Genomic DNA, 15,247 nt, shown 5'->3' with positions numbered 1-15,247 from the left:
TACCCTTACTTTTAACCAGATATCAGGAGTTCTAACATGGGAGAACTAGCAGAGGTGCCAGCGAACTGATGGGTGGCGAACACTGCCGAAGTGGGGACCATGAACCTCCCAAAGTGGGGTCCTTCCCTTGCCAGGTTCTCTGGGCACTGTGCCATCACAGTCTGGAGGGACAGCACGCATCAGCTGCGGTCAGCCATCGCGTAAATGTGCATGGATCTGCACAGGTCTGATCCGTGTGACAGCAGCTCTAAGAGTGATCTTATTCCTACTGCCATGAGCTGAGGTCAGAAATCCCAGCATGGAGAAGCTATTGCCAGTTGTTAGCTGCAGGGAGATGAAGGGGCACCCATGATGCTCTTGGGCTATTAAGTAGCCTTTCTGTCCGTGTGTCTGCTCTGCATAGGCCCTGGCTCTTCACACCACAGCGCCAAGCAGGGAGCAAAGAGGCGTGCCACGGCTGACCACACTCACACTCAGAACCTTCACTGCCCTTGTATGTATGTATGTATGTATGTATGTATGTATGTATGTATGTATATTTGTATGTATGTGTATATACACATGGACTTTTACATGAAAGATATGAGGGTAGGGGAGAGTCTTCCCAGCCCTCTCTGTGGATGTAGTGGAGGATGATTCTCAAGCTATGGGGCTCAGACTTCACGCCCAGAGCTTCTGAGGCGTCACGCTAGGACTCAGGCCAAAGAGCTCACATCTCTGACAAGTTCCCAGGAGCGGCAGCGCGATGGAGGGCTCCACGTGAGCGCACGCTGCTCCCCCACATTTGGTGGGTGTGGGTATCTCCCGCTGTCTCATCTGGGTTCCTAGAAACATGCTTAATGGGAACATGGGTGTCTTGGTGCCCAATGAGAGGACAGTGATCCGATGTGAGGGTGTTGTTACTGTCACAGTCCCCAGTAAGAGGAAGCACATTTCTGAGACAGTCTCATGCAGCTGGGACTGGCCTCCATCTCGGTGTAGCCCAGGCTGACCTTGAACTTGTGACCCTCCACCTCCACCTCCCAGGGGACAGGATTACAAATGCACACAGCACCTGGCTTCTGACACTGGTGAACAAACCTAGGGCGGCCTCACGTACTCTAGGCGAGGACTAATAATTGAGCTAAGACCCCTGCCCAAGAAATGTTTCTCGTAGTAAGTAGAGAACACCATGGCTTCCCTAAGACCCTCACAATTAAACGTATGGTTCCAATACTCATAGATGTTAACACTAACTTGATTTCTTCTTTCTGAACTAAAAATGGAAGGGACCGTTAAGCCAGATGGGAAGTTTTAGGTTCTTAACAGACAGAACACAGCAGTTTGGCATACACATATAAAAACATCACAGTTAAACCCATTACTTCTATATTAACTCAAAAACTTTTTTCCCCCTAAAACAGATTTGGTCTTGTAGCAAAAAAAACAAAACAAAACAAAATAAAAAAAAACATTGTGTATCAATGACTTAGACCAAATGCTTTCATTTCTTTTCTGTGACATGCTTTTGCATTTAATTTAGTAATAAAGAAATACTCTGATACTTTGAAAAAGATGAGTTTATATTTAATTGCGTCTTTCTCTTTAAATATCTAATTTAAGACATTTGGCTATGTTTAAAGAAATTCAAAGCAGAAACGCCTGGTTGGGTTATCATATGGAGGGCTTAGGATAAGTGCTTGCTTCTAAGATCGCTGCCAACAGGGACGGCCTCTGGCATTTCCACGGCAGCACACGGGCTGGCTCAGCTTTGCCACATACAATCAAGGGCACTGCCCCTCCCTACGGGAAAGCCGATTAACAGTCTCCTCACAGAAGCAAAATCAGTGGAAGTAAAAGCACACACCATGCACGTGTGTTGGCTACACTTAATAAGCTGAATGGGTTAATTAGAGGAAAACTTGTGACCTTGAACAGTGTGTGTTTAATACAAACCTTAAAAGCCAGTGTGAACAGAGAGAGCGTGTCCAGGGTTGTGAGGCAGACCTCAGTGGCGATGTTGGCTTCGAGAAGCGACTGATGAATGACATCTGCCTCTGAGTGGCCATAGCCTGTGAGAATCAACACAGCATTACTGTCTGGGGGTGCAGGCAACAGGGCGGGTGGGGTGCGGCAGTGACAGTCAACTTGTGATTATTCACTGAAGGTCCCCTCTCAGGGCTCCTCTCCCCTCTGCCTCTGTAGGGAGGCGAGAATTATGCGTCCATTCACAACGTGTCTGTTCTAACTCTGGAGGCTCGGTGACAGCAGCCGCCATCACGGGTGCTAGCTGTGACTGGGAACTCCCACTTGCTCGGCATCCCGTGACTACGCACCTTGTTAGACACTTTCTGCAGATGAGGAAAGGGCTTGAATGAGGTCACTAAAGCAGTGAGACGGTGGTGCCTGAGTGCCTGTCGGGACAGCCAGTGCCCGTCAGCTGCAGGACTGAGCAGCCACAATGGCGGGAGTGCTGACAGTGTTCTGAGCACACTATGGAAACCGAGGTAGGAGGAGCCTGACCTCGCTGACAGCTGGTCACTCAGCCCAGATCCACCTCTTTATTGCCTATGGCTTTGTGCAAGTTAGCTGACCTCTTTACGTTTCGGCATCCTTGTCTGTAGAACAGGGATAAAGGTATCCACACTTCAAAGAGCTGTGGTGAGGCTAAATATATTAATATTGCGAGGGTCACAGAAATGTGCCTAGCACAAAGTGAGCAACTAAGCCTCATGCCACTTAAGTACTAGGACCTGAATGTAGCTAGAACCACAAGTGATAATCAAGAGTTGACTGTACTGCAAATAGGCGTCTACTTGCTTTAATAAGAAGCACAAAAGCCAAATTATCGGAAAGAAATGCCTACGGAAAGGAGAGAGCCAGAAAGGCCTGTCATGTAAATCTAGCTTCATCATACATGATTTCAACATAAACTATAATCTTCAATAGTGGCTGCAAAATCAATTTAGTAATGACAAAAATGCACTTTGATATACAATTTGAGATGTTAAATTATGAAATGGAACGCATTAGCAGAAACACACAGAGAGGATGTAAAGATGTTACCATGGTGTCTAGCTTATGTACAAAAAGATGGCAACACAACAGGGCACAGTGTAATGACTTTCTCCAAGGAGTGATTGAGAAAGCAGCACTTATTATTTGGTCATTTAAAAAAAATACTCCAGAGAAGAAGACATTAGTTTAGTGATTGGAAAAATGGTGCAGAACACCTACAGACTCCCCTAGAGATTATGAATGGGAACTGCCCACCCCCACAGAACCTACACTCCAAATTGCTATTTGGGTCGCTGCATCAGAGGGCTCATGCAGGCAAATAGGAGGGAAGAAGGGACTTTGTCCTGACGGAAAGAAATGTCTGAGTTATAGCTCTACAAATGCTACAGGAGCTTTTAAAGCCACGGAGGTGATCTGAGACTGTCACGTGAGCTCTAGCAAGTGTATTCATTCAACTCTGCCTTCCAACAGGTAATTCTGAGATTTGTCTCTGTGGTTCTCTGCCTCCCTGTGTCATGCTCCTTGTGATGAAGCAGAGTATGTTTGACACCATGTTAATTCCCATCCTTTGTTCAGTTTTGAGCAAGCAGCTTTCTTCTGTTTAATTAATTTATTTTATGTATATAAATGCTCTGCCTGCGTGTACACCTGTATGTCACAAGAGGCCATCAGATCCCTGGACAGATGTACAAGACGGAAGAGCAAACAGGGCCCTTAACCACTGAGCCGTCTCTCCAGCCCACAAGTAGTTTTCTAGAGAAGAGAAAAATGAACATTTGGTGGTACTAATGCCGTCTGCACTGCCTTTGCATACGCTAAGGCGTTCCTGTGGGGGGTGGTGTGTGAGAGACACAGATGAGCATTGATGAACACCACTGTTAAAGAGACACAAGCCATGGAGAGAGGACCAAAACCTCGGGCATCAACCCTGTCATCAGGCCAGCCAAAACCATGCACACAGGTCACAGGGACCTGTAAGGAAGCTGCTGCTCACTCCCAGGGAGCTGTGGTCTGAGCCAAGAGTCTAAAAGGAACATGGCTTAGCGGTGTTTTTATTTCTTTTTCTTTATAGAACTGTCCCTTTCTATAATATGTACAGGCTGAGTGTTTGCAGGCAGCCATTACAAATGAGATGGGCTCCTACTGAGCAATCCTTATAACGAGCTACTCCTGGCCCAAAGCCTGGACACAGACAATTAGAATTTAACATGTGTTGTTGTTTTAAAAACAGAACCAATGTGCTGGGCTACTTAAGTGATGGAACAGGTGTGTGTGTGTGTGTGTGTGTGTGTGTGTGTGTGTGTGTGTGTGTGTTTACAGAGTATGGTAATGGCGAGGCTTTACTAAGCACTACACATGACACCACCCACCTGAGCTCGGCATGGAGGTGGGCTGTGGGGTAGGTGCAAGCGTGAGCAAAGTGTAGTGATGCACAGGTATGAAAACAGCACATGAAACCCACTTATTTTATACATTAACAAAAAATATTAATTAAAAGTTTAACAAAAATTAAACAAAACCCAAAGAAAAGGGATTAAGTCAGATGTCAAGAAATGAGTCTGCCTTTGTCTCGGTCATATGGGAATCTGAAAAAAGCAAGACAAAACAAAAAAGAGGTCCTCCTAGTGACAGCTTGTCACACTGCCTCCTGAGTTGCTCAAGACTCAGCAGAATCCTTAAACTACTTACTACTCATGGCCGCTCAGACACTGTCCTCAGTCACAGACCGTCTCATGGAGACGTTAATCAGCAGTCACAGTAAAGAACACAGGAGACGAAGCAATTAGTAAACCCAAAAAAGTGGTCTTCAGAGACAGAGAAATCTCTCAGAAGCAGGTTGGGTGATGAGTGTGTCTCACACAGGACCTCCCTCTCAGGTCTTGCTGATCAGCTGCTGGGCTCTCTCACTCTGAGTGGGGGATGGTGGGGGTGGGGGTGCATCTCACTGGCCTGGGGCTCGGCAAGTGTCAAGGCTGGCTAGTCAGTGAATCCCAGGGAGCCACCTGCTTCGCCTTCTCAGTACAGGGACCACAAGCGTGCTGTCACCACACCTGGTTGTTTTTGTTCTAACGTGGGTTCTGGAGATCAGACTCAGGTCCCCATGCTGGTCCAGCAAGGTCCCCAGCCCAAGGCAGCTGCATAGGGCAAGGGGTGTAGTGTAATACCACCTCTTCCACTAGGGGCAGCAGTGCACTGCAGCATCGTGTGGATTCCCTTCACTCAGCCTGCAGGAGCCACAGGATGTCTCCACAGGGCGACAACTTTGGGTGGCATGCTGTGAGGGCTGGTTTGGGAGCATTCCACAGCTCGTATATATAAAGTTGTCAAGCCGCTGTCATGCCTACAATAAGGTGTTTTAATTTTAAAATACTGTTTGTGTGTGGCATGGAGGCAGAGGTAAACGGTGTGCCTGCTTCTGCTACTTTCATTTGACTAAGGAAATTCAAGAGTCCATTTCTTTACTTGAGTATAAGCCCAGGTGTGCACGTCTGGAGGGAAGCGGGCCACCTGCAGCAGTAGGTCCTCGTGTTGTCATGAGGGCCTTGGAGACAAAGCTCAAGCGATTAGCGGCTGCTGCCTTTAGAGACTGAGCTACCTCATTTGCCCGTCTCCAACTCAGTGCTTCGGGCAGGGCCTCTTATAAACCCGGAGCTTGTTGTTTTGGCTAGAATGGCTGTCCGGAAAGCCCAGGACCCGCCCGCCTCCATACCCCACGGTTGTGGATACACACCAGCTTTTACATGGATGCTGAGACTCTCAGCTTGGGTCCTCATGCGTGTGCACAGCAAGCACTTGCTAACAGAGCCATCGCCCCAGAACCAAGATTTGTCTTAAAATCTCAAAGACAGTCAAAACGAGAATGCTTCCATGTCATGTGTTCAACTTAGTTAATCCTGGTGCCCTGCTGACTCGACCTGTAATGTCCCCCCTTCTCCAGAGATCCCGTGTCAGAAGTGATTTGTGTTAAATATGGGCCATACTACATGTATGATATAAAATTTATTGTAGGAGCTTGGGGAGAGAAGGAAGGACAGGGAGAACAGAGAGAGAGAGAGAGAGAGAGAGAGAGAGAAGGTGGCAGGTATAGTCTGGCACCCACATGTTGTCAGCAAGTGATGACATCATAGGTTGCTAAGCAACCTAGAGGCAACTGCTATATGCTAACAATTTGGGCAAGGCAGGAGTCCCACAGCCACATGCCCCTTTCTGACATCACGGCATGTGAGGCAGAACTCCTCAAATGGGGCTCTACCATCTTAGCTGTGATGACTAATGGCAGATGGCTTTATGAGGTGTCAAAATGAAAAATATAAAGTGATCAATAGTGATCTGCCCCTTTCCACTTAATTGCTAAGAAGGTTCTCCTCGAGCCGGGGTTACAGAATAAAGAATAATATTCTATGGCAAGATGATATACAGTTTGCTAGCTGCCCTGCCCCGACTCCCATGAGGAAACAAGCATGCTCCATGATCCATGAAGTACAAGTTCACATGAGCATCAGCTTTCTCTTCTCTGAGGAGGACTGTAGAATCAGGGCTCGATGAACTGGAAGATGGCAGCAAGCCTACAGCCTCACACTGGGCCGTGTCCTCTCTAAGGACATCAACACTTCAGGCAGGAATGGCACCGCTCATCCTAAATCTGAGCCAGGTCAGCTGCAATAAACAGTCACTACTGAAAGATTACGGTCTCAGACGATCTGTTAAGATACACCCTGTTTCCAGAAAGGCTGGTGGTCCACAGGCAGCGCACACAGCGCATGCCCCAGGGACTTTGGGAGGGCAGGGTAGCCAGGCCTACAGAAGACCGGCTGTCACTGCATCTGCTGCCCCCTGCTGGCCACGCTGAGGTTGGACAAAAAAGAAATGGCCACTGAGAGACTTCAGGCCCTGGGTGTCCCTGGCAGGCTGCTCACACCATACTGGCTGGATTAGCAGAAGGCGTGTTTACTGCTACATACGTTTATTTTAAAGGGCACGCATGGCCCCAGGCTTCCACTGACAGCCTAGATAAGATGAGCGGGTATGTGTGCACACATTCATTCTCTTAGCATGTTTTGGCCAAGTTCCACATGGAGCTGGAACAGGTGGCGGCGGGAAAGGGTAAAGCCGCCTAAACAGAACCAGAGTTCAAGAGACAGAGTGAGTGCTGGAAGACACGACTGAGCAAACAGAACAAACTCCACAGGAGAAGGGACCGCAGAGACATGGCAACGGCCAAAGGAACCAAAGACCGCTACTTCCTGGCAAAGCAGGAGACAAGTGTGACCGAGGACAGTGTGCCACTGAAAACTGAAGTAAAAAAAGATGCCTAAGAGGATGAAGGCAGGGTACCTGCTTCTCTGTGGGCTTCGGGAAGGGAGGTGAGAGCAGCCCAGCTCACAACACTGAGCAGCAGCGGCAGCTGGCTGTCCATCCTGCCGCTGGACCCATCTGCAGCAGCACAGTCACCCTCATTTATTTCAATAAGCTACCGTTATATAAATAATCTGGGAAAAGTGAGCTGCAACAGTCCAATGTGTCACAGGGGACTGCATTTCTACTGCGAAACAGAAAATGGAAAGTAAAAGTAACAAAACTGGCTTTCTCTGCTTTAAGCCCTCGTCTGTCGAGCCTAACATAGTGTTGAAAACACAAGCATTACAGCCTCAAACGTGTCACAAGAGTGCACTCTACAGCTAAGCGCGAGAGTGCAGAGCCAGGATGTGGAGGCCGTCAGTCCGGAGGGCCGCAGGTGGACTAGAGCCTTAGGAGGGATGGCCCCACCAGGTTTCACTTTGTGGTCGGGGTGTGGGAGGCTGCTGCATTGCTTTGTTTTGTGTGGTTTTAAAAATACTTGTTTATTTCTTTTTATGTGTATGGATGTTTTGTCTGTGTACCACATGTGAGACCAAAAGTCCCTGGGTGACAGACGGTTTTGAGCCACCATGTTGGGGCTGGGAATCGAACCCAGGTCCCGTGGACCACCTCTCAGTTCAAATTTGTGTGCTTCTTGAGACAGAGTCTCACCTTGTGACCTTGTCTGGCCTCCAGCTCAATACATAGAGTAGGCTGCCTGTGAGCTCACAGTAACCCTCCCGAGTGCGCCACACCTGACAAGCTGCTGGGCTCTGGTCCCTCGCTTCATCGTTACCTTTCTCAGGACTACTCTGAATACAAGGAGGAGGGGAATATTGTCTCTACCCTGAACCTGCATGAAGAGAAACGTGTGCTGGCCACAGAGGATGGAATCGCTGTGATCAGAGATGATGGGGAGTTATTGATAATCGTATGTTAAAGACAGTTCTAGGAATGAGAGTGCGTGAAATTTCTAAGACAGGAGCTAGCTAGGCCATGCTCGTAGAGAAGACGGGCAAGTCCTGAGAGAACAGCAGGACAGAAGTGGGACTCCATGGGTTTTCTGCTTTGAGACACCCTTGGGTAGGTTAGAAATGTCTAGAAACAGTGCATGAAGCTGTTTGGGTGGCTGGTAAAAGTGACCCAAACAGACGGTCCCACATACGAGCCACGTCTCTCTATTGTAAAGTTAAGGAAAGGCCCGCAGTTAGGAGATGAAGGAGAGGCGTCGGCTGCGGCGGGCGGCCCCGCCCTGATCGAGTCTTACCATTGTCTACAGATATCCCAAGCACACTTGATATCTTTCTCACACTGAAAACACAGAAAAAGTCGCTTTGTTACTGGATGCTTTTCCACACCCTCACAGACTGATTCACGGGCTTAACGTTCACGGGCAGGCGGGATGTCAGGATGTGGCTGCTCGACCGATTACACGCACCCAGCAGGAGAGGCGAACAGATCGGCCCCGATGCGCCAGAAGCAGCAGAGGGGGAGATAAAAACCAACAAAACAAACACATGCATTAAATTGAAAACGTGGGAAGATGTCCAGCCACCGAATGTGCTGACTTTTGCCTGGAGTTAGGGCACTTTCAGCTGGGTGCCGCAGCTGGCCGGGCTCCACATCCTGTCACCCCCGACTGCTCAGGACTCTCCTCCTATTTATTTTGCTCTGGAAGAAAAATCAAGTTGGTGATGTGGCACGGTGTGGCCGGGGCTCTCCCTCTGAGACGGTACAGAGATGGCTGGCTGTTCCGTGGACGGCATGGGACTTACTGTGGTTAAAAGTGACAGAATTATCCAGGCTGCCCAGCTGCTGCAATCTGGCATGCATCATTCCTGTTCTGTTACGGGAAACAGGCAATGTCTGAGACTTTCGGTCATGACCTATGGGTCCCAACCCCTCCTGGTTCCTGTAACACGAGTGAGATGGGATAGAGGCAGACGTTAGACATGTTACACCGAGCGAGAGAGACGGGGGCATTAGTGAAGCCGGCGCATGGCACAGGGGCAGCCGGGGCACATGCAGCCGAGCGGCCAGGGGCGCAGTCGGCGGCTCCCACAGCACACAGCAAAGCCACCACATCTCAAAGGAGCAAAAGCCAAGCCAAGGCAGAGAGCCCTTCTCATTCCAAGAAAGTATGCTGGAGATGCGACTTCCAGAGAGCACTGCTCTAGTGCGGAGACAGCAGCAGGACAGTGGCAGCCAGAGGACACGGAGAACCTCTCGGAACTCTATGCGGCACGAGCAGACCAGTGCTCTAACTCAAGAGTCAGAGGCCACACACATGCAGAGGCAGGGTTAAAGGAGCAAGTCAAGCACCTGTATGCTTACCCAAGCAGGAAGAAGTGGCACACACTTTGTTAAACTTGTCAAGCAGTCGAGAGAAAACAGAAAAGTGTCTGGTTAGCAGTCAGACAGCTCCCTTCCCTGTGTGTACCATCGCCACTGCAGAAGGAACCAGACTAACGCGGGAAGGCTGCCTGTCCCCCGGCCCGGAGCCAACCGTGCCCCTCACCGTGTTACTGTGTGTACAACACGGACATGCATGGCCTGTCATCATTGGCATGCTGCTGGGTGACCTCCCAGTGACAAGGAGGAGACACAGTGTTGACACAACCACACCGCTGTGCAGGCCAAACACAGACAACGTTCATGTCATGGTTCAAGACCGTGGTCACATGCAGCAGAGACCATGACAATTTCCGAATAAAGCAGACTGTATCTTTCCACAGTGCAAGGAACAAAGGAAATACTGATTGGAACCCTGCCTCCCGCCTCCCGCCACTCGCCCTTAGGCAGTCCATACTCTATGCAAATATATACAGGGGCTTACAAAGCAACAAAGTCTCCTTCAAAAGCTAAATTTATATCCACTACGGGGAGGGAAAAAGAACCACCTTCCAAACTATTAAGAAATATTTTGTCAGGGAAGAAAGTGCCAGCTTCCCACATTCACCAGCTTAAACCTGGGCATCTTATCCTACTCGGCAGAGCAGTCTCCAGTGCCTTCCTGCGATGTAACTGGCAGTAACTGGCAAGCACAGGGCTTCTTGGTGGTTAGCAGCTGTGCCGCGCCCACGTCACAGGGCAGCGCCACAGAGCGGACCTCGGGGCATGCTTATGGCACAGAGGCACCTTGTATATACTTGCATTGTGTACTCGAAAACAAATGTGAGATTACGGGTGATAAAAATGGAGGTTAAGACTAGGAAACTTTAAAACTACTGCATTTTAGTTAAAACAAAGAAATCAATAAAAGTGCAAAATGGTCTCACTAATTTTGTTTCTTTTTTAGAAAGAGGGCAGAGCTTTCCTTTCTTAACATAAAACGTGACCCTGAAACGTCCCCAGACGTGTCCCGAAGAGACAGAGCCGGCATTAAAGCCAACCACAGTGTCTACAGTCTCTGCTCGGCTTCACTGCTATGAACCACCAGACAATACATGGCAATTAAAAATAACTTGGCAGACTTTCTTAAAACAAGTGCAGTTTCCTTATAATCAAACTATTAAAAAAACAACTAGAGGACTATGATGCTTTGATGCCCCTCTCCCGCCTCCCCGGCCCCAACACAAAGAGACACGCAGCAGATACAGTGCGGCAGGGAAGGACATGGTAACAGTAAGATGTGCTGGAGGAAACGCTCCTGGAGGAAGACAGTGTGGCCAGTCAGCTGCAAGGAACTTGTAGCTCTCTCTCCTGAGTCGGAGGACAGTGTGACCAGGACGGGTCAGCGCGAGGCTGCTGGCTCTGGCTCCCTAACACTAAACAGGGCTCAAGATGAGAACACACTGGCTGCTCAAGAGGAAGACAAGGTTCCATGTCAAAGGCCAGTGAAAACCCACAAACATCTGAGACAGGTTAAAAACATCCTCTTGACAGTGTGTGTGTGTGTGTGTGTGTGTGTGTGTGTGTGTGTGTGTGTGTGTGTCTGCGTGCGCGTGTGTGCATGTGAATGGTTAGGTGAGAACGTAATGTCATTTTGTGTGGGAGCAGGGACAATTTTAAAGGCAAATGGGACAAGGACTCACGAGGGAGGAGAGACATGGAGTGTGGAGGAGAGAAAGAGGAGACGAAAGAGTTTGGAAGTCAGTGAGGAAGGACGTTAGCAACAGTGCACTAACCCGGAGCCTTGGGACAGGGGACAGAACAAGACACAAGGAGTAGGAGATACCGGACCAGACTCCGGTCAGCGGCCTGACGTCTCTGGCCGCTTACGCACGTCCCGCCTGCCAATCGCTACAGGTGACGGCGGTCACACAGCGTCACAGAGAATCACAACATTTCATAGGACACCCCACGGTACCTGGCTATGTAGCGCTTCCCCATGTACTGGAACTGGTGCAGGCAGACCCTGGGGACACAAGAATCACTAGAGTGAGCAGAGAAAGCCACCACCACCACCACATGGACTGATTACAGCCCTCAGCTCCTGGCTTTCAGGGATTTTCTACAAGGTCCTTCTCTTCACCCAAAGCAAAGCATTAACGCGTCAGGGGAGGCCCACACGTGCAGCCATCAGAACCGAGATCGTGGATGGAGCACAACACTACAGGGCGGCCAGACCTGCTCCAAGGCAGCATGCTGCAGAATGTGCTGGAACTTTGGTAGTCCACGGAAGGAGCGTTCTGCCTGCCCCCCCCCCCATCTGCTCAGGCTTATGGAATGGACCCTTACAGGCACCCAAGAACAAAACTCTGTTTTGTTTTGAGTTGAGCCACAAAAACTGGTTCTTTAAAAACCATTCATTTTGGGGCTGGAGAGATGGCTCAGTGGTTAAGAGCACTGTCTGTGCTTCCAAAGGACCCGGGTTCAATTCCCAGCATCCACATGGCGGCTCATAACCATCTGTGACTCCAGTTCCAAGGGATATGATTGACACCTTCATGCACATAAAATAAAAATAAACCATGCATTTTAGCTAATATAATGAGCTCCTCTGGCTCTGCAAAGGACATTTTTCACCACTGAAGTCAGCCATGGGAGTGGTCACGAGCTGAAGCATTCTTGCCTGTGAACCAGGCCACGGGTTTCCTCTCACAGTTCCAATGTGCTCAAAGTTCAGAGAACAAGGTCTCCATTTCAGTGTCTTCAAATACATTTTGTGCCAAACTAACAGACCCGGATCAGCTCACATCATGTTGCATTCAGTTACAAACTGGATATCAATAACAGAACTGAAGAGCTTTTATTTTACCTTCTGTATAATACTGTGTTTGATTGAGGGTCCTGTCTGAGATATGGCTACTGTGGGCTGATTAAAAACTAAGTAAAATTTAAAAAACAGCCCAAATTCTGATTTGAAAAATTATCTACGTTTAGCAGCTGTAGATAAAGTGCTATGTTTCTAAAAAAAAAAAAAAAAAAAGGTTTAACTTAGAAGACAGTAGCCACTGACACAGTGAACACCCTTTGCACAACTGTATCCAAGTGGCTGAGCCACAGAGCTCTCTCGGCAGGCACAAGCAATTATTTACAGTGTCTTAAGGTGGACCACTACTGACTGACTCATGAAAGAAACTGTGCCACCCTCTCTGTTCCTTTCTTGGAGGACACAGCGTCCCTCACACCTCCTAGCTAGGAAGACAAAGAAGACAGATAAGGACAAAAGCACTTACTCAGATATCGTAAAGAAATCCATCAACTCAGCAGTTGAAGCCTTATTCCAGTAAGTGAACAGGGCATCTAAAACAAGCATTTATCTGGTCAGAACCACAATATCCATCACATATGCGTTACAGATAATCACTTACAATGACCCTGGGGAGAGACCCCAGACTGCGGGGCTCCAACACTGCCTGTTTTACACCTGACCGAAAGGCAAGCCCCCCTGAATAACGCTCACAGCAGACATATTCAACTCAGAGAATGGTAGCACGCCACCGAGGGCTCCGCTAGTACAAGGCCATTCATTTCACTTGCACGGAAAGTGCCGTAACAATTCCATTTCCTTCTATAAAACCCTTTCCGCCTCTTCAGGGAATTTCTTGAGAATTAGAACACAGGCTGTTTTTTTAAAAGTTATTTTAGATTTCTTTTCACTTTTAATTATGTGTGTGTCCATGTTGGGGGTGCCCTTGGATGCCGGAAGGCAGCTGCAGCTGGAGTGAAAGGCTGTTGTGAGCGGCTGTGTAGGAGCTGGGAACTGAACTCAGGTCTCTGTGAGAGCAGTACGAACTCTTAGCATGAGCCATCTCCCCAGGCCCTGCCTTTGAGTTTTAAAAGAACATGAGACTGGCTCTCCTCAGATGCTTCCAAGCTGCAGGGTCCTCTCTCTCCATGGCCCACATAACAGAGTCACCAGCTCTTCCTGATGGGCATGACGCTGATCTTCTTTCTACGCTCGTTCTACTGTAAGTGTGCTCTGATGAACGCCCTGTCACGTGGTTTTCACATGTATAAACCACCTGCATCTATAGGCAAAACTCTTGAAAGCAATGTAGGACATTAAACGCTAAACACATTTAAATCTCGGTGTGAACGCTCAGCTGGGCGCTATACAAAAATTGCTCTCCTGTGAACACTTCAGCTCTCTTTTACACAAAGCTGACAGCCAGGTAGAGAGATTTCCCTCCAGAAAAATGGCCGACTCCCTGGAGCCTGGGCTGAGCAGACAGACCAATGGCTGTGGGTTTGTACGCTTGTCAGGGGCAGGGACAAGGGAAGACATGGACTACAGGCCAAGAAGCTGTGCTAGGCTGTGCTGTCCCATTTCCGTTTTAGAATTTGTTTTCTAGGTAAGAGTAACTGATTCTCCACATCAAGGCTTCTATTTCTATTGCATTTAGCAAATCAACACACATTTAAAAACAAGGAAGAAATTCACTCAAATATTTGAAAATTTCACCTAATGTCACTTAATATAAATTGTTCAACAATGACAACAAAGCAGCTGTGTTTAAGTCTACCCACCATCAGACATGCTTTTCAGTACATAGAGGAAACACATCAGCAAGCTCTTAATCTCAGACTGGTCCAGTTTGTCACAGCGAACCACGGAATTTCCCAGCGTGCCACTCTGCTGATGCTGAAAGGAAACGCAGTTAAGTTTTCTATCCCATAATGCCCACATCTCCCTTCGAAGAGAAATGTTCCTTAGCTCTGAGTTAGATCATACAAACTGCAAAGAACCGGTAACCCACAGGCACACGCTCACAAAGACACCCCTCACCTGGGTGTAGCACGTAACTGCTGCTGCCTCTAGCTCTGACCTGGCACCTTTGCGCCCGTCCTAAGGGACGAGGCAGAAGGCACAAACCTTTCTCACCAGAGGAGCAGCTTTCCTTACGTAAAGAGGTGGGGGGGGGGAGGGGGAATCCTCATAAAATCTCATGCAAAACACAGAACGAATCCAAAAACGCATGCACGAGGATCCGTATGGGACCGAGGACTCCAGAGGTCAGAACAGCAAGGTGCGCCCCAGATGCCTGCAGCTGAGGCCTGTCGCTCAGGGCACAGCTTGGGGCACGTTGCAGGCACCGATGAAACACCTGACAGGAACATGTCAGCACAGCTGAGGTCGCTCCACCATCAGCTTAGCCTGACAGCAGGACCAAGCTGGGGACCGAGGATGACAACGGAGCGAGGTCAGTTTTACCACTAAGAAGCAGCAGGCTGACATTGGACTGAGTGAGAATTGTAGCTCCAGTTAAAGACACAGGAGATTAAAAATAACCTTTAGGACTGTGTTTCCAAATCATAGGAAGAAAAAAGATATTTTTTCAAAGTTTTTCGATGTATGTATGTATGTATGTATGTATGTATATATACACACACACATTTATATATACACATATATAAATAAAGCAGATTCAACTAATAAGATGTGTGATTGTTTGTTTTTGTTTTTGGAGACAGGGTTTCTCTGTGTAACAGCCCTGGCTGTCCTAGACTCACTTTGTAGACCAGG

The 15,247-nt window shown here is 48.4% G+C and overlaps 1 protein-coding gene across 29 annotated transcripts in view; it reads right to left on the bottom strand.

Moving 5' to 3' along the window:
- The window catches only part of DOCK9 (dedicator of cytokinesis 9), a 262,679-nt gene that overhangs the window by 38,975 nt on the left and 208,457 nt on the right, over positions 1 to 15,247 (bottom strand). For 15 of the 29 annotated variants that reach the window (XM_084767070.1, XM_084767085.1, XM_084767059.1 and 12 more), the window contains 5 exons: positions 14,251 to 14,365; positions 12,957 to 13,023; positions 11,645 to 11,692; positions 9,111 to 9,247; positions 1,936 to 2,051 (listed from right to left, as the gene is read on the bottom strand). In XM_084767070.1, the coding sequence (XP_084623196.1) occupies positions 1,936 to 2,051; positions 9,111 to 9,247; positions 11,645 to 11,692; positions 12,957 to 13,023; positions 14,251 to 14,365 (483 nt within the window). Of the gene's footprint in view, positions 1 to 1,935; positions 2,052 to 8,602; positions 8,647 to 9,110; positions 9,248 to 11,644; positions 11,693 to 12,956; positions 13,024 to 14,250; positions 14,366 to 15,247 lie in introns of all 29 variants that reach the window. The other 14 variants (XM_084767065.1, XM_084767073.1, XM_084767084.1 and 11 more) reach the window with 2 other exon arrangements.

Source organism: Acomys minous (assembly GCF_964271855.1).
Source record: "Acomys minous genome assembly, chromosome: 18".
In the NCBI taxonomy this organism is placed as follows: Eukaryota; Metazoa; Chordata; class Mammalia; order Rodentia; family Muridae; genus Acomys; species Acomys minous.
This window is presented reverse-complemented; position numbering and strand designations above follow the sequence as displayed.